At 43.8% G+C, this 26,714-nt stretch overlaps 1 protein-coding gene across 6 annotated transcripts; it reads left to right on the top strand.

Moving 5' to 3' along the window:
• The first annotated feature begins 38 nt into the window (after positions 1 to 38).
• Positions 39 to 24,626, top strand: MAX (MYC associated factor X). Of its 6 annotated transcripts, none has more exons than XR_012002356.1 (6): positions 48 to 321; positions 1,055 to 1,081; positions 8,729 to 8,836; positions 21,719 to 21,842; positions 22,316 to 22,400; positions 23,097 to 24,626. XR_012002356.1 is itself a non-coding variant. In XM_026008386.2 (5 exons), the coding sequence occupies exons 1-5, from the start codon at positions 286 to 288 to the stop codon at positions 23,282 to 23,284; spliced, it is 483 nt and encodes a 160-aa protein (XP_025864171.1). In that variant the 5' UTR covers positions 39 to 285; the 3' UTR covers positions 23,285 to 24,626. The 6 variants fall into 6 exon arrangements, 2 of the variants coding, with proteins under 2 accessions (XP_025864171.1, XP_025864173.1); XR_003236472.2 differs by having other exon boundaries at positions 22,316 to 22,416; XM_026008386.2 differs by lacking the exon at positions 22,316 to 22,400 and having other exon boundaries at positions 39 to 321.
• Positions 24,627 to 26,714: the final 2,088 nt, after the last annotated feature.

Genomic DNA, 26,714 nt, shown 5'->3' with positions numbered 1-26,714 from the left:
AAAGGGAAGACAACTACAAGTCTCGGCGGCCCCAGCGTGACGGACCCGGTCACGTGGCAGGGGGCCGACCGGGCGTGCGTGCCGCCGTTGATCCGGTGCTGCAGTGAGGAGGTGGTTCTCGCCCGTGTTGTGTGTGTGTGTGTGTGAGTGAGAGAGCGAGTGAGTGAGTGAGTGTGTGTGTGTGTGGGGGGACTCGGCTTGTTGTTGTCGGTGACTTCCCCCTCCCCTCCACCCCTCCCCCCTTCCCCGCCGCCGCTGCAGTGGCCGCTCCCTGGGCCGTAGGAAATGAGCGATAACGATGACATCGAGGTGGAGAGCGACGTGAGTCCCGGGGCTTCTTCCTTCCCGTGCGGGTTGTCAGGCGGGGACAGCGGCCGGGGCTCTCAGCGGGGCGACGGCGGCAGGGGGCCGGGCAGCCGCCTCCTCCTTCCCCTTCCCCTCCCCTCCCCCGGCTGGGACCGCCTCCGCCGCGCTCCCGGCTCGCTCCCCTCCAGGCTCCTAGCCGGAGCGGCCTTCTGGGACTGGAGGTGGGGTGGAGACACGCGGCCTTTGGGACCCCCCACCTCCCCCGGTGGAGGAGGGTGCTGCTGCCTCCGGCTCCCACCCTATCCCGCTCAGGATCCGGGGGTCCGGGACAGGGTGCGCCCGGGATCCATTGTCCGATCCCGGGGAAGGGGACGCCACTCGGGACCTGCCCCCCTCGGTTGCGATCACCCTCTTCCCGTGACCCACGGATCCTGGGGGGTGAGGGAGGGCGGAGAGGGGGTGGGAGTGCCCAGATGCCCAGAGCTGGGTGCGAGGGGAGGAGACAGTGCTCTGAACCCCCTCCGGCCGGAGTCGGATCCCGGAAGGAGGGGCGGCGCTCGGGACCCCCCTGCCCGGCTACCGGATCCCGCTGGGGGGATGGGGGCGTGGGGTGAGGAGGGAGGGAGGGGGGTCTGGCTGACTCCCCACCCGCCGCTTCCTCCGCCGCCGGCATTTTCTTTCTTATTATTGAATGTGAAGTGTAAAAATAACTTCTATATTTTCTATTTTTTTTTCTCTCTTATTCCAGGAAGAGCAACCGAGGTTTCAATCTGCGGTACGTCTCCTACTCTCCATTTCATTTTCATTTCCGTTCAGTTCTAGTCCTTTTTGGGGTCAGAGAGAAAAAGATTGTCCTATTGTTTTTAATACTGTAGTAAACTCTTCTGTAACCGCTAAGGTGAGGCGGGGCAGTTTTCTGGGGTTCTAGGTGGGGGGCGGGGGTGCGGGTTTTCAAATCTCATCCTAGACTCTCAGGTGTTTCAGTGAGTGTAGGTGAGTGAAAGGAGCTGTTTGCAGAAAAATGACTCTTTCTGTAGTTTCCAGGTGGGGGATCTAGATGTCACTATGTAAGTGTAAAATGAGAAATGTCATTCTGAAGTGAATTGTATTATTTCGGGGCAAAGTGGTCAGATTTCGTTTGGCACAAGCAGATTCCAAACCATACATGCACAGTTATGTGAAGCTGAAGCCACATGCAAAAAATCATCTTTAACCAAAAGTCACGTGGTCATGTGACTGCTGTAGACCTATAGAATCTGGCACAACCTGGTATCATTCTAATGCAGAAATTAGAAATGTAGAGGAACCAAAGGTTGAATATGAAAGTGTCACAAACTGCTTATTTTGGTCTGATTGAGTTGAAGGAGAGGTATAAAGAAAATGGGAAAATTGTCAAGGAAAGGTGGCGTTGCAGAGATAGATTTGCTAAAAGGTGGTGGTTGAGACCATACAATGTTATCAGTAAATTTCTCAGGGTTTGGTATTAATGTTGTCAGTAGATGGTTCCGTGGATTTGGATAGATATTACTCTCATGCCTTTCCAGTTTGGGACAGTACCATGAATAGATTAGAGAAAAAAAAAATAGACACAAAAAAAATCAGAGTCAGAGAGAGGAAGAGAAATACATCAGTGTCTAACATTTGACAGATGGGAACAGCACAAAGTTTATAGAATGGGGGTCAAAAATTCAGATGCCTCTGGGGGGCCAGGCAGTAAGATCGTTGGGAATAAGGATGGAGGTGAGGACTGGGTTCTGGAATGCACATGTCTCATCTGAAAAGGCAATCACTAAACTCCGGTGGGGTGTTGTTATGTGGGAGTAAGGGCTCACTGTTGCCAGATCTTATTTTTAAAGAAAGTCTAGAAACCCAGATTTTTATGTTATTTTTCTGACTTTTGAAATGATGTTTGGGACAGCCAAGTTGTTTGGGAACTTGTTAGAATATGCAGGATGACACTTTGGTACCTCTGGTATCCCAGGATAAAAGCAAGTCCTCTTCCTTATATCTGTTCTTTTTTAGAGCAAGCAACGTTTCTGTAGGTTGTCCGTGCAGATAGGCATTAAGAAAAAATATTGTTTATTGAGAGCTGATATTTGCTGTAAAATCTAGAGTATGCAGTTGTTCCAGAAGATTTTAAAAATTATCCCTGGGTAAAAGTCACTATAAAAGGTTTGTTTTATCTTTCCTTGATATATTGTCAGACACTTACCTTTACGCGTTTATTTGGAAATTCAGTTCTTTTTTTCTAGTCACTGTGATCCTTATTATTGTGAACGTGGAGTTTCATGTTTGGGATCCAGTCTATTTAAAACATTTTTTTTTTCCAAGTCTCCAGTTATAAAATGTGCCCCAGGGCTTGATCAGGATTGGAGGATAGGGATTGGTTAGGCATGCTTTGCAGAATCATTATTTGACTTGGAATTACATTGGCTTTCCAGTGAGAGAAAGTTTTCTTTGTGAAAGTTTGGCTTACAGCTCTTGAAAGCTTTCTGCTTTTCAAAATATCCATCCACAAGGGTATTGATGTAAATTGCTTTATTAAATTATTAAAATGTTTCCACTCTCCTAGAATGCTAATGTCATTGTTTTTTCTAGATATTTTTAGTTTGGTGGTAAGGTGCCTAGGTTTTTTTTCTCGTTGATTTTGGGAGGTGGGCAGTGGGAGTGAATTTGACCCTCTGTTTTTAATTTGACACCTCTACTTGCTGAGACTTTTAAATATTATCTGGCATAAAATAATCACCATAGTATGGAGAGAAGAAGCAATAGATAAATTTTATAGTATATCAAACAATTATCATGAACAAGTGGGGTAAAATGGATTTTGGGTCTTTTTCCTCTGCGAATACATCAATTTCCCACCATTTAGTATAAATAATAAATATATTTTTTAAAATTTGAGGGAACTATTCTTAAGCTTTGTATTAGTTCAGAAAAGGATGTGAACAACCAAGTATTTAGGACTATTGGAGAACTTTTAAAAAGTTGTATGGAAAAAGGTTCTGTGAGTCCTAATGGAAATAGAGACACTTATTTATGTTTTATAATGTCACTACAATAGGTACAGCCTTGCTGTGTGAGAAATACAAGATTCTCAGCAAGAACAGTTAGGAAGTGAGGCTAAGTATAACAGAAAGTGAAACTGATTTGACGAATATTTTTTTCTCTTGCCTCAGTGCAAACGGAAAACAGCTTCTCCGGTGACCAGTAAGCTTTGTTGAAGGAAATAATCCCAAACAGTATTTTTATTACTAAATTTTATACATCTCACAATCCCACCAATGCTGTCTTACTGTGTTTTTGGAGGGAAGGGGTTACATTTTGAAGATAATTTTCTGGGACAGCTATGTTTCATACAAAGTGATCCTTTTGTTTTATTTCTGTTTGGGAAATTTCTTTTGGGAAAAATGAAAATATATGAGAAATGTCGGGTTGGTGTGTTAGTTGGAAAACCCAAGGCCTTTTTTAGCCTATTATCCTTCATATCAGCTAAATGTGTTGGCAGTTACAGTATATTTGTTAACGGGTATAAAAACAGATTTGTGCAGTTTCACTTGTGGACTTCCCTGATATGAAATATTTTTAACTTCTCAGCACTCTTAAGCAAAGAAGCACTTTAGGAATTGTAATCTCTTTAGAAGGGAATGAGCTTGGTCACCTTCGAGATTGGAATTTACTTACTCAGGAAATGACTCTCTATTTTACCTAGAATTAAGTTGTGTGGCAGAAGTGCTGCACGCTGCGTATACTTTGTGTGTGCTTCAGAATGTTGACAGTGATGCAGAAATGCCAAGTTTGCTTCCTCAGTATGCCTGTTTGTTACAGTAAAGGGTGATCTTACGTTTTAAAATTCTTTTTCAAGATGCCTATAATAGGGAAATAGTTGATCATGGAATCCAGCTTGGTTTTCAATTAAAATTTCATGACCAGGGGATTTTTACTTTCTTAAATAGCTATAGTTTGATAGCATATTTGCATAATAGCATTCCCAAATTCTTTCAGGCCCAAATTATACTAGAAAAAAAAAAAGCCTCAAAAACACATGTATTAGTAGATGTTAGGAATACGTAGCAGGCAGTCAGCTTCCAGCAGGAAAGGTGTTAGAAAGTTGAAGTTTATATCCTTCTTTTTTTTTTTTAATTTATTTATGATAGTCACACAGAGAGAGAGAGAGAGAGAGGCAGAGGGAGAAGCAGTCTCCATGCACCAGGAGCCCGACGTGGGACTCGATCCCGGGTCCCCAGGATTACACCCTGGGCCAAAGGCAGGCGCTAAACCGCTGCACCACCCAGGGATCCCAGTTTATATCCTTCTGTTAAGGACTTTAGTGAGTTTCTCATCCTAGCTATCTGTTATTTCATGTTGTAGTTTTTGTGCTGATTAAAATGAATTAAATTGCTAAGAAATTCCATTTTATTTATTCTGTCTGCTTACCATCAGAAGTAATAAACAGATCTTTTCTGATGAGAATTTTGAACCTGTGTATTTTCCGCATTTGTGTTTAATAAGAGTAGCTTATTCAAAATAAGTTAACACTCTCTCTTCTCTAAAATGCAATCTTTCAATTTCTTAAAAGCAGTAAATGTTTAGTGGGCAACTCTAATTCAGTATATGCTGTGCATTTTTTATATGGGAATTAAGAAGATTCTCCTGTAGATGGGGTTAGATGTCAAGTAGCCTGAAAGAAATAGCATCGTTCTGGAGAACCTTTTGCATCCTTGAATAATGGAGTATTTATTTCCCCATGCTATTTGCCTACCTAGAACTTGCAGGAAATGAGGTTGCTAACTGATGCAATGCCTTGAACGAAGCTGTATTCTCTATGCAATAAGTTGGAAGGAAATAATTTAGAGAGATTCCCCTCAATTTTGAACAGACCTCCTTAGCTTGAATGACGACCTGCCGGTTTAGCAACTTCTTGGCCAACAAAATAATGTTTGCTTTCAACATATAACAACACTTAAGATACACGTGCTTGTTAGTGTCAGAGGTGGACAAATTATAGGTGAAGATTTGTACTCTGGCTCCCAGTGTGGAAAGTTTGGTGGAAATAAAACTAAGAGGCTGAGTAAAAACCTTGGCAGAGATGTCAAAGCTGGAAGCGATTTGGTGTTGGAGTTCCTGTTGAGCATCTGTGGGCCACGCTTCAATATCACACAACCCTTTAGGATTTCTGTTAGCCTGGGATGCCCTGAAGGAAGGGTTTTTTGGCAGAAACTGCAAATGGAGTGAAGTGGAAGGGTGGCAGCATCCAGTCACAGCTCCTATAGGATATAAGAATGGAGGTATTTGAGAGCTTGCTGTGTAGACTCAAAATACTTATGCTGTCTTCTAGAATTTTTTTGGTACCACTTGTTTTCATTATCAAACATCTTTCTCAGTACAGGCGACAGAATACTGGCTAATTTCTGAGTTGAGTTTTATATGTTCAAGACACACAGTTCTTTGGCCCTTCTCCCAAGCCCCCCCTTTTAACTAGTTTTGAGTTTGTGGGAATATCTCAGATGCTTTACATTGAAAGTCTTTATCCTGTTTTTCATTCTCAACTCTGAAATCTTGGCCCTTTCAAAAAGGGTTGCCAGCAAGTAAAGACCATTAACAAAGCAATGATAAGCCTGGCAACTGGCCTTCCATTTGGATGATTTGGAGTGGGGGACAGGGGAGCATTATTATCAGGCTGGATGGATCTCTGTGGTTTGGACAGGTTTCCTGAACAGAATTCTCAACTTTGTGTAAAGGTTTTTCATATGCTCTTTCAAGCTACTTAGAGGTATCATTTAGTATAGAGTTACTTGGAGTTAGCATGTTAATTCTGCATATTTTTAACTTGCTCTTTCAAATGAGGCCTAGGGAGGAGAAAATACATCATTGCCATTGTCTCTGAGAGCTTTGAAATTGATTCTGGTTAAGAGAAGCAGCTTGAGGATGAACATGGCAGCAGGGATTGGTCTAAGATTCTACTCTTCTGCTAGTTAAATTGGGCCTGGAACCACCACAGAAATTCCATCCACTACTTCAAGAACAACAGTCCCCAGCCCAGGCTTTCTACCAGGCAGTGGACTGCTGCCTTTCCTTGTTGAGCCAACTTCTCAAACTTGGCTGGCTCCCTAGATGAGAAGCCAAGATTTCTGCTGATGGTCCACAGCCAAGTTCACTTAACAATCCTCTAACCAAAAGACTTGTCCGTTTGAGTCCTTTCAGGGCTCAGTGAATGGGAAGGGGGTAGTGCATTGTGGGGATGATTTTGGTGTTAGGTTATACCTAGCTCCACCCCTGTAGTGCAGGCCTGAGTGAAACCAAGTCCAACTTGATTCTAACCTTTTGAGATTTGCAGGACTCTCCCAGAAAGAAAACAGACAATTAGGATTTTATTTGTATCAACAAGAGGAATTGTGGGTAACTCTGCTGTCACTGCTTCTGTGCACAGCTCTTAAGCCGGGAGGAGGGCCAGGAATTAGGATGATTTAGTAGACAGGAGTATCTTGGGCTGCTGCTGGAGACCAAAGCTGGGCAATTAATTTGCATGTAAATAAACCATCTTAGGGAGTATGTAGCAAATGCTGGAACAGCTGATAGATGCCAAATGCCATCTCCACCTTCTCAGCACTTTAGGTATAGTCCAGGTTAGAGCCCAGCCCACTTACCTGTGTAGGTGACTAGAGGGGACTGTAAGTTAGGAAAGGACTAGGTACTTAAATATGCTTAATTCCTTCAAGTTTTTTCATCCTTATTGTTAGAAGGCATTGGCATTCTTTTGATGCTGTGTGATACAGTGCGTGTATCACCTCTAGTCTCAGGTTATCTAGTGTCCAAACTTGATCACTCCCTCAGTTTCTCCATAAATTCCATGTGTTACTGAGTTCAGCAAGCAGTTTGCCATGAATTCAGGCTTAACAAGATTAGGAGAGTTTTAGAAGTGTCCAGGCATCTGCCCTGAAAATGAGTTGCTATGCCATGTAGAGTTACGGCCACGATGGGAACCAGGTGTCCTTTTCAACAAAGCTATAGGTGAGGTATTGTGCTTGAGAGACCAGGAAGTGACTTCAATTACCACAGCTGCTCCCAGCTGCCTCTTTCTTTCTAATATCTCAGACTTAGGATTAGATAATAGAATTTCAAGTCCTTTCATTCCCATGACTCTTGTCTTTATAGACTTTTGTCTGTACATCTTGTCTAGTACAAGGATTCATTTGAGGCATTCTTGTGCTAAGCCAAGTTATTTACTCTTGTTGCTTCATATCTAAAATTCCTGGTGTCCTGGGTAGGTTAAAGCTACCCGAACTTTCCATATACACACTTGCTCTCTAGGTTAGCTCAGTACAACCTTGTGTATTCAGGGTCAATTCTCAGAGTATATTATTTTCCATAATTCCCAAAGTGTGAATGTGATAAAAGTTCTTGCTTTTGACTAAGTTAAGCATCTGTGTTCCATTTGGAGGGAATGCCCTTTTTCTAGGGACCTGCTGAAGCTCTCTTGCAGCGCTCTCCAGCACTCTTGCCTGAAGCCAGAGTATTTTGCCATTGCTGATTTTGTGGCTAGTAATCATCCCTCTCCAGCTGATAGTTCTTTGTGATTCTAAGCCGAACAGGATAAAGACTTTGGTCCATGGCTATTTAGATACTGCCAGATAAGCCTGACCTGCCACAGGTGCCTGAGGAAATTCATTCAGAGCTTGTGGGTGTCAGATGATTTGCTAAGAACAACCTTTCTGGCATAGCCTGTGTTGAGGGGAAGCCCTTGGCAGGATCACGGCCATGGATCCACTTTTTAAAAAAACAGGAACTCAGAATGTGGTTGGTGTCTTTATCAGCTCTGTCATAATCTCAGATTCATGTATCTGGGGTCTCTAGAGGTTTTAGTTTCTATTGTATGGTTTGGTGAACAGGTCTTCAATTAGTCCCTTTTAGCAAAATGGAGACCTAGAGCAGACTTGTGGTGATGGGTTTCACATTGAAAGAAACACTGTACCAGTGACCTTACTCCTTCCCTAGCATCCACCATGGGGAATCTTTTACAGTGGGGGTGTTAACATTTTATGAAGGGCCCCCCAGAGCTTTTCCCTGGTCACTTCCCAACCATGGACTGGCGGCTGTTTTAGCACATCAGTAAGTTGTGGGGGAAGACTGATGCTGCAGGAGAGTTACACTTTGTCCCTGTGAATAACTTTTATTTTACTTATGCATGAGCTGGATGCATCGAGCTACTTTGGATGTTCCTGTCGCAAGCCTTGCTCACCCCTTTCTCCCCCTTTAGCAGATCCTAATTCTGGAGACTCCTAACTGCCCACCTCGACAAATCCTTCCCAGCCCAATCGCCAGGGACAGCGCTGACAGCATATACTTCCAGGCTATTCCCCGCCTACCTATACCAAGCAAAAGGAGTGACATGGCTAATGTGCTCTTTCTCCCATTCTTCTAGGCTGACAAACGGGCTCATCATAATGCACTGGAACGAAAACGTAGGGACCACATCAAAGACAGCTTTCACAGTTTGCGGGACTCGGTCCCATCACTCCAAGGAGAGAAGGTGAGTTTATTGAGAAAACCGATGGCCACCACTAACTTAAAACTTGCTGTGGGGCTTACCAGGTACTTACATGTCTAGAAAGAAAAGGAATCAGAGATATTCCGGTATTGCAGTTTCCTTCATTTTTGATTCTTTGGAGTATCATTATACACCTACTCTGTCTTTAGCAAATAATGACAGATGTGATGGAGCTGCTTATAAAACATTAGTAGGCATTATCGTTTAAAATTAGAATTATTTGTAATAAATTACTCATTCAAGAAATGATTATGACTATCCACTATAGTACAGAGAGTAGCCCATAGAAGTTTGGGATAACACGAAGGATTTCTGAAGTCAGTGACTCCCTAGGTCTCCATGAGAATTTCTTTCATATGGTTCAGAGTTAATATTTATTTTAAATGAGACCTCTCAGGGAATGTATGTGAACCAACCTGGGCACCAATGATCTCCCATTTTCAACAGCTGTTATTTCAAGGCATATAAAGAGCATTTTAAACTATGAGACAAAAGACTAAAGGAAAGAGACATGTTCATATGAAATGGAGGGAAAAAAATGATTGGTCTTATGCTTCCCTCCACCCCACTGATGGCCTTCCAGAAACTAATGTTTTCCCTGGAGAGGTAGGCACCAGCTGTTTCTACGTTTGAAAAACAAAGTTGGAAGCTTTGAGTAAAAAGCCTATGGGTTAGGGTCACTTCTTGGAATTTGGAGAAAACATCTGTTTGCACAGTTATATCCTTAACACAGAATGTAGCCAGCTGCTCTCCGCAGCAGTTCACTTGTATGAAGGGCCAACTGCAAAGAGGACCTGTGTTTTATTGGTCAAATGATCTGTTTAAAAAAGCGGCTATTTTAAGAAAAATCATTGCTCTCAGGTAGCTTTGAATGGCTCTCTTGATTTAGCTCTGTGGGTGGGAGTCCTGAGTTTTTTAGGTTATCCAGAATTAAATTTAGAACCACTATAGTTGTACTTTGTTTATACTGCTGCTCTGGTAAGTCATGTGGTTTATACCTTATCTAAGGTGTGGCTTTCTATGTGACTGAAGCTTGGGGTAGGTCTGACCTTTATGAAAAAAACAAAACAGGCCATGTGAATACCTAGTATTGCAAAACCAGAATTTGCCATGGGTTAGGCCTACTTAGTGTGGACTTGGTTTAGTGGCCTTGAACTAAGATGTTTACCTAGAATAACAACATTCCTGGGCACGACATTCTCTAAGCAGTATAGGAAATCCTTAGGATGGAGAGACTCATCCTTTTAGTCAGGGTACACACATGCAAAGGATTATCTCTTGTGCTTGTCTGAACTGTTGATACTCAGTGCTTATTCATATACCATGGCATCAATTTAAATGGCTTTGGTAAGCTAAATGGACAGAGTTCCCTTCTTTTAAGTCTCTCATCTAACCAGGAGTAGCACCAAGGCAGTGTTTCCCAGGAGGTGGCCTATGGCTCACTCCAGGTTCACTACTGACTGTCATTCTGGAGGCAGGCATGAGAATATATATTTATAACAAGCAGTCAGGTGATTCTTAAGCATTCTTAAGTTTGAGAACTCTTTGGGAGAAGCTGGTCACAGGCGCTCAAGTATACTTTTTTCCTTATCTAGCTGATTCTGTGCTGCCATAACATTCTTCTTTAAGTCTTTAAAATCACAGTATCGTAAATCCTGCTGTCTGCTTTCTTCAAGGAAGTTGATGGTTTAAATTTGGTAGCCTTACAAATTGAATAGTTTGTCATTCATTGTGACCCATTCATTCAGTCCATTCATCAGATGTTTACTGAGGCTCTGCTGCATTGCCAGGAACTGTTCTAGATACTAGGGAAACAGCAGTGAACAGAACATACAACTAGAAACTTTTATTTGGGTGCGGAAAAGATAGAAAGTGAATTAATAATGTAAAATATATATAGCATGTTAGATAAGTGCTATGGAGAAAATTAAACTGGGAAGGAAGGGTTGCAGTTTTTAGTAGGGCAGACAAGAAAACTCACTGGCAAGGCAACATCTGAACAAAGGTCTGAAGGAAGTGAAAGATAAGTGAATACTCATCACTTATCTGGTGATGAGTATTCTAGGCCAAAGGAAGGCAAGTATAATAGCCCAAAGGTAGGAACCTGGTAGCATTGCTGGACCTGTCAAGAACAGAGGCCAGGGTGGCTGGGATGGAATGAGTGAAGGGAAGGTGACAGGAAATAAGATCAGAGAAGTAGTAAGACAAGGGGAGAGGAGTGGTCGAGGGGCCAGCTTATGTGAAGCCCATTAACAAAGCCCGAGGGTAGAAATTGACCAGGTGCCTTTCTGATTTCAGAATCCTATCTGTGTTATAATCCAGATATTTCACACTAAATATGAGTAAAGTAGCCCTGAGCCCCTTCCCATCTGAATTCCACCATCTGCATCATTTTCCTTGTCTGCCAGCATTGTTTCACAGATGCTGTAGGGAGTCTAACAGAAAGAATACTTTGTCTCTCAGTCTTCTTAGTGCTCACTAAATGTTGCAATTTTTTAAAACCATGGTATTTAAACCAAAGGAAATTGGCTAATTCTTGATTTGGATTGCAGTAATTAAGGTTGCGACATTATGTAAATAATCGTGAGTTTGGGGGAGCTTAGATCGAATTTCTTACAGGGAAGGCCCTCTAGTCTCCTTTGATTTGAGTATCTTTTAAGTTCCAAATGACTTCTCACTTAATATTTGAATCATCTGCCATACATGTCCCAAGCTTTTTGTTTTTTAAAGCGAAAACCAGTACTGAGTGAGTTGGATTCTAACCAGGAATGAGGGATACTTGTATAAAAAAAAATAGCTTTAAATGTGAGAGCCATACTCTGTCTGCTGTTTTATTTTTACTATAACATAAACGTTATAAAAAGTGGTCACCTTTTACATTAAGTAAAAAGAAAAAAATCAATAACCAACATCTCTGTTGCCATATAAAAGTAAGCACAACGGTTCTGTAAAGTTTTATACTAATAGAATTGGACATATGCTGTTCCTGCCATCATTACTGTATCACAGATGAGGAAGCAAGCTTGAGATCCTGATCCCTATCTGCAGATGGATAGGGACTAGAATTCAGGGCTGCTGATTGCTGAGGTTGATCTTTATGCCACACTGGAGAGGTAAACAACTTGAGGATATTTTGAAGAAATATTGCTTAAAGGGGATCCCTGGGTGGCGCAGCGGTTTGGCGCCTGCCTTTGGCCCAGGGCGCGATCCTGGAGACCCGGGATCGAATCCCACGTCGGGCTCCTGGTGCATGGAGCCTGCTTCTCCCTCTGCCTATGTCTCTGCCTCTCTCTCTCTCTGTGACTATCATAAATAATAATAAAAATTAAAAAAAAAAAAAGAAATATTGCTTAAATACTTAGATCTTTTTATTGGGAGCTCCCCCTAGGTAGAGCCAGTAATCTTGGCAGTATGTCATACTGGGGCTGTTATTACTAGCATACTCTTTCCTGAGGTGGGATACATAGGTGACATTGAAGTACAGACAGTTGAGGATCACTTAAAGTCTGTAAATTTTTCTGAATCCACTTAGTTTCTCTGAGAAATAAACCTTATTGTTGGTGGTCCATTTGGGTTTTGCCATAGGTCCCAGTGTAAGCAAGCCAACTCTCAAACTCTGTTGTTTGAGTCTCTTTTTTCTTATGTAGTTCTTCCACTGGACATCCCACAGGGAAAGATAGTATGGAATTAAAACCATCAGCCAGTCAACCAGAGTAAGGGAGTAAGGGCAAGAACAACTGTTCTAAGGGCTTGTGAGTAGCTCAGTCAGTTAAGTGTCTGCCTTTGGCTCAGATCAGGATCCTAGGATCCTGGGGTCCTGGGATTGAGCCCCATATTCGGCTCCCTGCTCAGTGGGTAGCCTGCTTCTCCCTCTCCTTCTGCCATTCCCCCTGCTAGGATTTTGTCTCTCTCTCTCAAATAAGTAAATCAATAAAATCTTAAAAAAAAAAAAAAAAAAAAAAAGAATAACTGTTCTGTAGGAAGACATTTCTCCTTTTTTAAACAGAATTATTCGTTTTAAGGATGCTCAGTTGGGTACTAGAGACTGTTGCCCTGTGGGTTGCTGGCACTGAGCTCATTCTCTTTATATGGATTCAAGACCTGGTAGCCAGCCAGGTAAAGTTTGCCTTTACATGGCAATATAATTTTGCCCTCTGCCCCATAAGTTAGCCCCAGCATCCAATCACACTATCTCCTTAGCATAGTTGACTTTAGTGATAAAATGTTCTATAGCAGCATTGCCATTTGTAGCTGTATAATGGGTTATAGAAATTTCTCATCTTTTTAGTCTGTTCCTAAATACCTGCTTATCTAAATGGTTAATTGCTCTCTCAGGCAGTTGTACTATGGATTTCTCCTTTCTGGGTAGAGCTGTGTTAAAAAGAGATAATATAACCTGAGATGAAGAAGAAAACCAGGGTTTCTTCTAGTGAGCATTAAGTTCAGTATTCCTTCCTTTTGGGTGAGAGAACATGAGGGCCCTGCCGCAGTCAACTCCTACCACAGACTCTGACATGTGGTAGTTCACAGTACATAGCTGTGGAATGAGAACACCAGAGGAAACCGTGGGCTTACTCAGTCCTTGAACAAAACAGCAACAGCTAACATGGTTGTATGCACCTGTTTAATTAAGACCCAAGACCTATGTGAGCACTGTAGAGGTTTAAAATATGTAATAGATAGTGTCTCCTCTTAAGGATCTTGTTCTTGTTGATAGAGGATTATACCTATTACGTAGCAATAATAAGGTAACATGCTGAGCATCAAATAAGAGGTTAAAATTCTAAGCTAATCTGTTTCATTTCCATTAAAGCCTACTTTTCTTAACATGTTAAAGTGTTGCTAACCAAATAGCTCCCTTATACCAAGGAACCTGATGATTCTTACAGCTAAAGGTCAGTCTCCTCTTCAACTCACTCAGCACTGTGACTGGAGCACTTACCCCAGTTTTAATTGTACATATGTCTGTGGTTACTTGGTGACTATCTGCCCATCTGCCACCCTACACTAGAAGAAATATCATGAGGCAGGGAAAATATCTTCTTTTGGTCTTATTTCTTCCCTCAGTGCCTGGCACACAGTAGGCTGCAAAGCAAGTATTTATTAACCAAAGGCAGGAAGCCCCCTATCCACCTAGCCATGTATACTGGGACAGGCTCATGCCAGTGGATACCTTTTATGATATGCCATTCATTCAGCAGCACTGTTTCTGTGTCATATCTGGGCTGTTGAAGTGATTATCTTTTAAATGAAATGTAAGCCACAGCCCTACCCATTTCACCTCATTATTCGTTAAGGTTATTTCCTAGATAGACTCCATCCAGCCTAGGCAGTTATTTTCTTCAAAATTAAGTTTTCAATGGGGAACCTGGGTGGTGCAGTTGGTTTTAAGTCTTCAACTCTTGGTTGTGGTTCAGGTCATGATCTTAGGCTTGTGGGATCTGGCCCCGCATTGTACTCCATGCTCAGCGTGGAGTCAGCTTGAGATCTGTCTCCATCTCTGCCCTCCCACTGGTGCATGACCACATGTGCTTGCTCCCTCTCTTTCTCTCTCAAATCTTTTTTTAAAAATAATTTTTTCAAAAATTTAATTTTCTACCTTAAATTTGTCGTCTCCATTGAGCCCTGGGCTTAGCAACTATGAATGTATTGATTTATTGAATTCTTTGTACACTGTATTTATGTGCTACTGAAAACCTTCCCAGGGCTTTTCAGTGCCCATCGAGGTAAAAACTGGCATTCCGTGTCCTCTAAATAAGGTACTCACGTTGCCAGCCTTCTTTCTTTTCTCCTTCCCTTATTGCGGAGCACCCTCCTCTGTTTCCCCAGGAATGTCATTTATCGGAGCTGTTCGCCTTCTCAAGGTCCAACTCCAGCCATATCACCCTGAGGACATCAGGGTTTCATAGTGAAGAGAGACCCCCTACCCCCACCCCCCACCCCCGCCATGAGGGCCTCTTTCCTGTTGAAGCGCCTCCATGTTTCTCCTCACCTGGGCCTCCCCTGCCTGCCTGTCTGCCTGCTGGCTTCAAGGCTCATATCTCGCAGTTCACCACCCAAAGAACCCTGTGGTATTGGTCTCCCAACAGCCCCAGTGTGCACGGGCTTCATTGGCCTCTCCTATTCTCTCTTCCTTCTGTGGCAATCTTACCACCTAACTGAAGGGTTTGCTCCTTGAGGGCAGAAGTCTTGTCCATTCTTCTAGAAGTGTCTGCAGTGCTGAGCAGGGGAGGGCTCATGCCTACGGAGAGGACTAGAGAGCCAGGAGGCTGTACTAATATTTTCCATCTTGAGATTTGGAAGGATACTGGATTAGGTTCCTAGGCTTTCACTTCAGCATTTTTCTTTTTTCCCTGTAGCAAAATTGCAAAAATTTTAGGAAAATGGGAAGAAGAAAACAGTGTGTACCCCCTTTCTCTAACACAACTATAGCCTTTCCTTTATTCTAAGATTCTAAGACAAGTGTTGGCCCTGTATATGTTTAATGTGAGCCACAATGCATTTTCAATACAGTTAAAATTTTCTAGTTGACACAGTAAAAAAGTAAAATAACAGATGAAGTTAATTCTAATGATACATTTTATTTAACCTAATATGCAAAAATAAGTATGATTTCAATGAAATCCATGTATTTTATACTTAATAGCGCAGCTTAACTCAGTCTAGTCACATTTCAAGTGCTTATCAGCCATTTGGACAACAGTGCAGTTCAGACATAGCTCCCTGCTCCATACCCCATGTTAATGACTAAAACTGGGTGCTGTCTTACAATGAGTGTCAAAAGAAACTTGCCTCCTTTTTTTTTTCTCCCCTAAGAAGCTTCTGTTGCTAAAATTCATGGAATAATTGATGGAATCTAAGAAGCAAGGAAATGATGGTATTTTCAATCTGTATATTCCTTTCTGATTTCTTTGTATGCATGCTTTACATGACTGAAATGTTACAGCTTTTTAACACATAAGATGCTTTTTGCCCAATGATAGAGTGTTTGTATTTAGTCATTAGGCATGTTTCTTCTGTTGGCCAGTTACATTGCATCCTGGTTTTTAATTATATAAGTAATGTAGTGCTGACCATCTTGGTTGTAGGTGACTGTTTCCATAGAAGAGATTCCTAGAAGCTGGATTGCTGGGTCTATGGTTAAGAACATCTGGTTTTTGCTGTGTTGCCAAAATGCTTTCTGAGAGGATTGTTTTCATTCTTTCATTTCTTATTTTTTAAAGTAAATGCTAAAGACTAGTCTTTTTTAAAAAAATAAATTAGTTAACATATACTATATTAATCGTTTTAGAGATAGAGCTTAGTGATTGATTCATCAGTTGCATACAACACCCAGTGCTCATTACATGGTGTTCTCCTTAATGTATATCACCCAGTTACCTCATCTCCCTACCCACCTCCTCTCCAGTGAACCTCAGTTTGTTCCCTAGAGTTAAGAGTCTCCTACAGTCTGTCTCCCTTTCTGATTTCATCTTATTTTGTCTCCTTCCCCATGATCCTCTGTTTTATTTCTTAAATTCCATATATGAGTGAAATTGTATCATACTTGTAAAGATTAGTCTTTTGACAGTATTTTGAGAGTTCCAGTTTTACCATCACTGGAATATTTTTGGAGGAGGAACTAATTTAGTCGGCAAAAGGTAGTAATTAATTTTGTATTTTATTACTTGTAATATTAAATCCTTTTCCACATATTTACTAGTTGTATTTCCACTTTGGGGAACTGTGTGCCTCTATCCTTCATGGTCAAAGTTTGATGACCAAGTGTCACAACTTCATTTCAAACTGCCAAGGGCACAAGGAAAAGAGTACAGGATTTGAAATAAGATTTTTGTAGGCCCTTAAACAAATGTCTAACTCCTAGCTTTAAGCCCCGTAGAGGGCATGAAAGCTCTGCCTTCCTGTAGTAATCAATAAAATGGTCCTTTAGGCTGGGGAGGGCTTGCCAGCAGGATGCTTTGAGGGGCCACGTGACTGTGCTGGCTCTGACCCCACAGCCTTCCAGCCTCCTTTATTGGCATTGATAGGGGCTCCATTTTGTAATGACTACTTTAATATAGACCCAAATTTATTGTGCAAATTCTTTAATTTTTATTTTCAGAAGATGTCTTATTCCAATGGAAATGTATGTCAGTTTTTCTGTAGCTTCCTCTTAACCTTAATATGTATAAAGGCTTGTGCAGATTTCAGAAAATAATGGTTTTATGTTCCTTAAAATACGTGGTGCAAAACAGATGTCAGTTAGTGAGGCAGACAGTACTATTTTCATTCCCCAGGATATGGCATTTTGGTTCTTAGGAGTACAAGGCAGTGGTATCATCTGCTTGGTAGGGTCTTATTTTGACAGTGAGGAGGAAAAGTGATAAATATGACCAAGATGATTACTTCTCTTCCTCACCTCTCTCCACTTGCTTTCTAAAACAATGTGGGTTTTTACACAAATCCAGATTACTGTAAGGAGATTTACATCTCCACAAACGTGTGAAACTCTTGCCTTAAATAAAAAATTTTGAGAGCTACTCTGTTAAGTGGGATTTAGTAACCTTGGATTTTACCCTAATATCAGTGTTAACTACTTCAAGAATCATGTGGGACCTTTAAAAGGGTCTAATTAGAATCAAACTCTTGGGTTTGGGTCCTTTTGTGAACTATGTTCATTTCTTGCTGCAACACATGAGTTGCATTCCCTCTGACCCCAAGTACAGTTCCATTCAAGTGGGTGCCTCCGGAGGCTGGGTTGGCCCTTTCTCTCCTTGTTCTTTAGGCAGGGATGTCATCATGCCACTAGTGGTGGCACGAGCCAGAGAAGGGACAGGAACCTGTTGGGCACCTTGGCTACACCACACTGGGTCTTCTGTGTTGATTTTGGACCATTGTTAGGTAATGAAGCCAACAGCACCGTTGGGAGCCGGCATCTCCCCTCTGCTAGGGCTAGGGTCAGTCTGTTCTCTCATGCTGTCTTGTATCCTTAGGCTTTTTCTGTTTGCTGCTCTTCTGCTAGAAGCCTGTTTGGTTTTCACCAGTCTTTAAGAGAAAAAAAAAATCTTCCTTCAATGGCCACTATGATTTATCACAAGCTACTTTTTTTTCATTTCTCATTTTTTCAGCCTAATTCTAAAAAACTAGTCTTCAGCTTCAACTCTTCCCTATGCTCATTTCCTCATCCCTGAGGATGATTTACCTAAACTCTGACTCCTCCAAGGAAACCATCCTCACCTGGGGCTTTATTGACTTCCTTGTAGACAAATCCTGTGACTCGTGGATTGTCATTTCCCTCCTGCTCAGACTCCTCTCTATGATAATCCTGTTGGTGCATTTCTGTTGATCTTTTCCACAGCTTCCTCTCTGCTCCCAAAGTAGAGGTGTCCTGGAGGCCTGGCTACAAATCCTGACTCTATTACCTAATAGTAGGCAAGTTAGCGTACTATGCCTGTTTCCTTAATTATAAAATAGAGGAAATAATACATCAGAAGGCGGTATGAAGCTACCTGGCATTTAATAAGTAAGTATTCAGGAAGTGTTAGCTGCTGCCATTATTGTCATCATCATCATTCATATTGCCATAATGCAGCCATAACTTTGGAACAAGACCTGGCAAGGCTGTCCAGGGAACTTTTGCATGGCTCCCAGAGGTGGAAGGAGAGGCTGAAGAGCCACTTTGCATTAACTCACACTGCTATGTTAGAAGCCTAGTACCTCTTTTATCCCCTCAGCCAGTGTGTGCTGTCTCAGGGCTGTGTCGGTTTCTGCTTAGGCAGAATCAGAACTGGTGCCTCGTGCTTGTAAAAATTAGCAGGAAAAAAATTATCCAGGTCCTTACTAGGTATCCAAAGGCAACAGTCCATCTGTGGACACATTGGTTTACCAAGTTCTGTCTGCTCAGTCACACACACACACACACATACACACACACACAGATTACTGATCAGCCAAAGTGCATTTCAGAAAACAGAAACTGAAAGCCTGCCCAGGGCCATTCCATAGTCTGTGCCATAAAGCCTGAGGCCACTCCACAGTCCAAACCATAAAGCCCGAGGTTCTTGTCAGGTTTCTTGTTTACTGTTCACATAGTAGAAACTCCCGAAGGCAAGGAAGGGCCTGCCCACACCTTAATCCTGTGGCTGGGCACATGATCTCATATGGTTTAGAAAGCCAAGAAGAGGGGATTTTAGATGTCTAGCATTTTCTAGCTTCAACAGTTTGCTTCTACACCCTCACCCCCCTGGACTAGACATGCATGTAAATTTGGGGCAATTCTGTATTTTGTGCTTGAAAGTTTTTCTTGTATTTTAGTTGGTGAGTACTCTGGGAAGGGCAAAATAAAGTTAATTGGACTATTCTTTTGGACTTGCCAAGGGGTGGCCTGGGATGCTTGTGCTCTCAACAAGGGGTGGAGGAAAGGCTGTGCTTAGTGTTTTGGAGGGTTTTTTTTGCTGGGTTTATACCAATCCAGCCTTCTTTGGGGACCTCTGTGTTCTGAGCATCTGTGAATTTTATCTTCATCTGAAAACTGGGCTGAAATGGAAACTCCCATTACTGGAAGGATCTTTTTTCCCCTCTTTGGTTTGTTGTGCTGTGTTTACTCCTTACTTTCACTTCATGGTTTCATGTATAACTATGTGAGGAAGAGACTGGTAGCACACAGGCTGCTACTTAGTGTGGTCATTCATTAGTAAGAGTCATCGCTGAACATTTGCAGTCTTGTTTTTTTGCTTTTTTTCCTTTTCCTTTTCCTGCAAATGAGTAGTTAATAAGAGCTAGGGTTGCTTTCTGGGAACTGTTAGCTGAAAAAATAGGCAAACTCAAAGAGCCTGAGATATAAATATACATAGCAACCAGGTCATTGATGAGGTGCATAGAATTTGGAGGGCTAGGTGCAGTCTGAATTTCTAGAATTTCTAAGAAATAGCCACGGAGAGAAAAATTATGTCTGCAGTCATAGAGCCCAGAATGTACCTGTCTTCTGGGTGCTTATAACCTTCCTCACTACTCTGCCAGCTATCCTACAGTACTTCTTTAAAATTCCATCTCTAGTATCCAGAGAAGCAGAGTATTTTAATTAGTCCTTTCTAATTATGTGTGTGTGGGGTGGGGAGGTTCTTCCATTTTATCCCCTAATAATTACATCCTAGTAAGTTCCCTTCGCCAGAAATGGGAAAAGCATCTATGCAGCCAGAGTTGCAAGCCTGCATCGCTGGGTACTCTCATTCTTCCAACATAAGCTGACTTACTCAGGAAACACACCTGGCTCAGTCCCCACTCTTGTACTCTTGCTGTGCTATTCTCTCTGCCCAGAGTGACCCTTTCCCACAGATGTCACCTCATTTGTGTGTTTGTGCGCTCGCGCCTGCACACACACAGAGCCAAGGCCAATGCCTGGCACACAGTAGGTAATTGCCCCAGCCAGAAGCCATCTTTCCTGTGGCCTTTCTAATCTGTACTACTCAAGTTACACTTGTTGGTGCTGCCTTGTGATTTGCCTGTGTATAGATATATTTATCTCCTCAGCTAGATAGTAAGTAAGCTTCTGGGCCAAAGAAGCCATGACTAATACATTTTGTTTCCCCACAGTGCTCAGTACCTTGCACATAATTTGCAGCAGATAAAAATGGTTAAATATGAGCAATTTCCTTTTGAGGAAATTGCCTTAAGCATGCTATAAGAGGAAAGCCTGAAAGTTCTAGTACTTTTGAGGACTAGTAAATAAATCCAGGCCTTGCAGTCTTCTCTGATATGCTGCCCAGCCTGAGGTATAGAAATTGAGGTTGTCAGGGTTTAATACAAGTGGATTTAGTTTTGCTATCCTGAGGGTAGATGTTTCCTTGCCCTTTTCCCCCTGTTGTGTTCTGGTGGTTTGGGACATGCTAGAAGTATGACACAGAACTGTCCAGTATTGCCCTACCCTGAGTAAGAAGTTTTGCTGCTACTGCTCAGAATCCTCAGTGGCATGAATGCCATACTCAGAATCTAGAATACCCTGCCTTGGGCATCAGTCCTCTTGGCTTTGTACCATTCTACCAGTTTGGCTGGTTAGCTGCCTGGCCATGAGTAACTCTAGCCATGTTTGCAGCCTGGAGGGACTCTTTGAGGCATGTTTGACCTCCAGGGGCACAGTAACCTGACATCCATTTTAATAGCTTATCAACCTCTTCCCCTAACAGGGCAGTGCCTAGGCTGCCCATGGCCATGGTAAAGGTGCGGTTGCTTCCTGAAATGACCCAATCTCCTGCCCTTCCTGTGTTGACATCAAGCTCTGACAGCTTTCACTCAAGTCTCTTCAGTCAGGAAGGTTGACACAGCAGCACGTAGTCAGGGTTAGTCTGAAGTCTAGGGACATTGGTGAAAAGCTCTGCACCTACTCCAATTCTGAGCTGGCTTCCCTAAGAGCTTGTTCTTGTCTCTCTGGCCCAGCTGCCCATATCACTCCCTAACAGAGAATGAGTAGTGCAAGCTCTCAGCTAAGTAGGATTTTAATGTTTTCAGACATAGCCAGGCTGAAGACTTTGAAAGCAGCCTAAATAACCAAAGGGGATGGGAGGAGTACAAGTTCAGGACTTGGATGGACCTGAGCTTGAATCCAGGTTCTGCCAGTATCTAGCTGGTGACTGAATACACCAGTAAACTCTGAGCCTCGGGCTCCTGGTGGAGCTGCCTCCCAGTGCTGCTGTGAGGTAAGCTGTGTAAAGCACTTACACACAAGCATAGCTTGACCGGCACAGAGACGGCTTCAACAGCAGTTCCTTTCCTCTGTCAGTCCCGGCCCACCTCACCCTCCTGTCCTGCTCTTGCAGAAAGGCATGGTTTCCTCACTGCTTGGACGAGGTCCTTACTTTGTTCCCTTTGCTTTTTCTCCTGTTGCAACAGGCATCCCGGGCCCAGATCCTAGACAAAGCCACAGAGTATATCCAGTATATGCGAAGGAAAAACCACACACACCAGCAAGATATTGATGACCTCAAGCGGCAGAATGCCCTTCTGGAGCAGCAAGGTGAGCACCTGAGCTGGTGGGGCAGCTGGCCCTGCTGTGCTCTGGCCAGGTCAGGGCTTTGCACCTGGGCCTGCAGAGTCAGAACCAGTTACGGAGTGTGTGCTCATAAGTGGCTGCGGCCCTGCTTCTTGGGCCTGAATAGTTGAGTGTTAGAACCATCCTGAGGAAGGACCTGAGCCGCCAGTGAGGGAACAGTGGAGTCTAGGGGTTGGACATTTGGAGACTTTTTTCTGACCTGATCTCTCCCCTTCTTGGGGCTCAGGTGCTCTGCCTGCAGTAGGGGTCACACCTGGCATCAGGTGTCTCAAAAGAGAGGTCCTTGGATTGGAGTGTGCTGTGTAAGTACCAGAAACTCCAGGTGTTCAGGGACAGTGAGCCCTCCCCATTGTCAATGGTAGTCCAATCAGGGCAGCCTATGGGCCAGGCCCATGCTGTTCTCCAATGCTCACACCCGCCTTTTCCTACAACCACAGGGGAAAGCGAGAGCTGATCAAGTTCTTTGTTCCTGGGGAATTCACTTCTCTTCCTCCCTCATGGAAGATGCAAGTAAAAGGAAATGCAAGTAACCACCTGGGTTAGAACATCTCAAATAAAATAAAATAAAATAAGATAAAATAAACGGGTTGACCTTCCAGGCTCAAGATGAGCTGATCCCCAAGGGACGGGCAGTGGGAGGTGGCAGTGGGTTGGTTACTGGGCTGAGCAGCCTGCATGTAGGGGCTATGTGTCAAAAGGCCCAGGTATTCTGTGTGTATTGGTGACTTGCTTCCAAGTGTCCAGCTTGTCTTTCCAAGTGGATCTTGTACAAGAGAGCTAAGCCAAAACTTTTCTTTGGCTGACACATCTTATGTCATCCTTTCCTGCTGCTGTGTGGCCTTCACACCCTTGTGGAGCCTGGCATGGCCAGGCCAGCTTCTCCTCTGTCATTGCACTGCTGGTTCCCACAGGGAGCTTATGCTCCTGTCTCTACACTCGGCTTCCATGGCAGGACGGTGACATCACAAGCCTTCTCTTTAGGGTTGGGTGGCATCGCAGAGTGGCTGGCCATGTCCACTGGGCCCCCAGGTCTGGCTGGGAAAGGAGGGAAATGAAGTGTGTGGGTGGAACAGCCACCAGAAGGGACTGACTTCTAAGCCACCCTGAGCCTCGGGGGCCAGCAAGCCCTTCGGAAGAACAGGCTGGACCCTGAGCTGAGACTTGGTTACTCCCCCAGTCTCCAGAAGACTGTAACCCGCTCGTTTGGTTGCCTTTCAGTCCGTGCACTGGAGAAGGCGAGGTCGAGTGCCCAACTGCAGACCAACTACCCCTCCTCAGACAACAGCCTCTACACCAACGCCAAGGGCAGCACCATCTCTGCCTTCGATGGAGGCTCGGACTCCAGCTCGGAGTCAGAGCCCGAAGAGCCCCAAAGCAGGAAGAAGCTCCGGATGGAGGCCAGCTAAGCTCCGCGGGGCAGGCCAGCAATACAAACTGTCCGTCTCCTCCATCGTCCCGTCCTCCTTTCAGTTCATCCCCAGAACCCTCACAACCATTTAAGAGACTCTTTTTTTCCTCTCTCTCTCTTTTTTTTTTTTTTTTTTAATTTTATTTTTACGTAGAAGCTCTTGGACAACAGCTCTCGTTCTCCTTCCCCATTTCCACAATTTTTTTTTTTTTTTAATGTTTCCCTTCAGGGATTCCCTGTCCCCACCAGGAATTTTTAAACCAAAACACCCCAACTTGGCAGCTTTTTCTGTGGAGGATAGACGGCCGGCCGGACCTCTGAGCACATGGTGTCCTGACCAGCCACCAGCTCCTCCAGCCCTGCCGGGCACTTGCCCGGAGGACTCCTGCCCCTCCCAGGCCTTTCCTCCCAGGCCACCCTCACCTCCGTTTGATAGACTTTGTGAATCTGTGGACTGCTCTACTTTAAGAAGATGACCGGTTTGGAGTAATCAGAACTAATCCCCTTTCTTTTTTAAGGATTTTTTTTTTTTCCCTAAAAAGCTATTTATCGCTCCTATTGAAAGACCAGATCTTTGAAGAAGTCTGTGATATAAAAACAAGTGGGGACAGATTTGCAGCACACAGTCTTTGGCCTGTTTCACTCCTGCTTCTCTCAGCCAGCCATGGGGAGGGCCGCATGACACTCGTGTGGTATGTGTAGGGGACAGCCGGCAGCAGTGAAGTGGTAGCCGCCAAGGGGTGGTTAGGGGGTGGGACGAGGAGGGAGAATCGAGTCGGGTAGAGGTTTTGTATTGAGGGCCAGTGATGATGTTTTGATATTTATTTCCTGCTACTGAAATTTGGATCTGAGTGAATTGTCCCTATTTCTGATGATGTCGGTATTGCAAAGCGACAGATTCATAAAGTAATGATCAAATCTTCCTTTCTTTCCGTGTGTATTTCTAAGAAATAGAGCCAACTGATTTTGTATGTAAATACCAAGAGCAATTTACCTGGTACTAAACCCGCACCCCAGTGCGGACCCTTCCCCACCCTCACCCTACTCTTGTTCCAACTGTCCTGGAACCCGTTCCCATTGTGTGATCCAGCCCTGGTCCTGGCTGCGGTCAGCAGATCCCAGTGAAGGGTTTTGTGTGTTTAGGCCTCATTTCTTTGTCTTTTTCCGACTCTGTTCCTGGCATTTGCTGATTTCTAGTGTGTACTCTGTAGTCTCAGTCCGTGTTTGATTCCATTCCATGGAAATAAAAAGTATGTTGTACATACTGCCCAAGAATTGTCTTGCAAGTTAAGGCTTTCCCCTTTACTATAAGACTATAAATAAAAACTTATTTTATCCTTCTTGGTGGTGGTGTCTTCTTGCCCTAGCAGAGGCCACGATGGTTAAGGGAAGGAACCCTCTCTGGAAGCCACAGGGCCTATGGGGAGACCTAACAGAAGGGTCACTTACCTGGGCTTACAGAATTGGGAGCTCCTGGAAGCCACAGCAACCCTCTTGTTCTAAGGGCTCAGATCAGCTGGGCAGGCCAGGGGATGGGTGAGCCAGTGGTGGTGACTTTGCTCATTGAATAGAAGTTTTTAAAGTTCAGCAGGGATGTGGTTATCCAGGGCAACATTTCTAGATACAGTTCCTGCTAAATAAATGACCCTTGGGGAATTGGTAGCCCAGAGCTGTGGATTTGGGTTTCTCTTGGTAATGAATGCCCAGTTCAGAGGTGACTGGTAGTCTCTAGGTCCTTTGAGTTTCTAGAGAGTTCCACCACAGTAATAGGAGGCAGCAGAGCTGCCAAGGGCTGGAGGTAAAGGAGGTTCATTCAGCAGCATCGTGTTAGCTCCATGCGGCCTTAGGGACCAACATTGGCCTGAACTTGTTTAACCTTGAAGAGAATTTATGGCCAGAACACAGCTCAGCTTTGGTTTTCCTGTCTGGCTGACAGGAAATACTGCTATTCCTAGACCAAGGGAGGGAATGAAGTTAAATCAGTTCTTTGATTTGCCCCTCTCTTTAGAATGGTAGTGCTGGGGGTCCTGTCAACCACATGTCAAGTTCAGAGGCTCTCTTTTTTGGCTAATGGGAGTTGATAGGTAGGGCCATGTTTCTACAACAGGCAGTTTGGAACCTGATCAAACCAAACCCCCCCAAAACTGTGATTGCAATCAGGAAAACAAGGATGCTGGGAGAACAGCATCCCATTTATTAAAGGCACTCCTTTCCAAGACAGGAAAGAGACAATAAGAAAATAAAATGGGCGGGACGCATGGGTGGCTCAGTCAGTTAAGCATTTACCTTCCGCTCCGGTCATGATCTCAGGGTCCTGGGATTGAGCCCCGTGCTGGGCTCTCTGCTCAGTGGGGAGTCTTCTTCTCCCTCTTCCTCTACCACTGTGCTCTCCCTCTCTAAATAAATAAATAAAAATCTTTTCAAAGGGAAAGAAAAAAAATGGGAGTGAAGTCCGGTGATCTTTAATAAGCCCTTAAAGGCAGCATGCTTTCTTCTTTTTTGTTGCTCTTTACTGTATCTCTTTGTATATCTGGCGTTAATTATAAGTCTACACAGCTGGCTTGGGAAGGGTGAGCCTCAGAAGCAAGCTGCAGGTGAAGCCATGTGTTTGAGGTGGAAGGAGTGTGCAGCTGGGCCACAGGAGGGGGAGAGAAGGGCAGTCGAGCCAGCACAAGGACAGATGATGTCCCCAAGAGCCAGCTGTGGCTCCAGGACATTGGCTGCACAAAGGGCTTGAGTTTTCCACTTCTCAAAATTTCAAGAAAGCAGTTGGAAGAAAAGGGCCACAGTGGATAACTGGTTCCTGGGAAGATCTGAACCACCTGACCAACATGCTGTGATGGAGCAAAGCTGGTGCCACGGGGAGCAGCTGCCTGGAAAGGAAAACAAGGTAGGAGACCCACGCTGGAGATAGTGTTCACCAAAGGGGACAAATGAAAGTCACAGCTAAGTTCTTTCTGGTCTGTCTAGGAAGCCAATGTATATATCCCCCGGGACACCACAGGCCTGCAGGAAGCCAGAGAACCTGGTGATTTGCCTGGTCACTGCAGCAGGTGGCTTCACTGAGGGTCCTGTAGAAAGCCACCTTGTTCTCTTTTGCAATGGTAAGCTTGATACTTTCCTACCTTTGTGATTGCCCCAAATGCAAGGGTGTTTTAAATGGTCTGGTTTTTAAATTTTTTTTTTTTTAAGATTTTATTTATTCATGAGAGACACAGAGAGAGAGAGAGAGAGAGAAAGGCAGAGACACAGGCAGAGGGAGAAGCAGGCTCCATGCAGGGAGCCTGATGCGGGACTTTATTCAGGACCCCAGGATCACACCCTGGGCCAAAGGCAGGCGCTAAACCACTGAGCCACCCCGTGGTTTTTAAAATTCTTGATACGTAGATCCAGTATATAGAGTTCCTACAAGTTCAGCAAAGAATTAG

This window comes from Vulpes vulpes, chromosome 6 (assembly GCF_048418805.1).
Source record: "Vulpes vulpes isolate BD-2025 chromosome 6, VulVul3, whole genome shotgun sequence".
In the NCBI taxonomy this organism is placed as follows: Eukaryota; Metazoa; Chordata; class Mammalia; order Carnivora; family Canidae; genus Vulpes; species Vulpes vulpes.
Note: the sequence above shows the minus strand (reverse complement) of the source record. Positions and strands in the feature narration are given on the sequence as shown.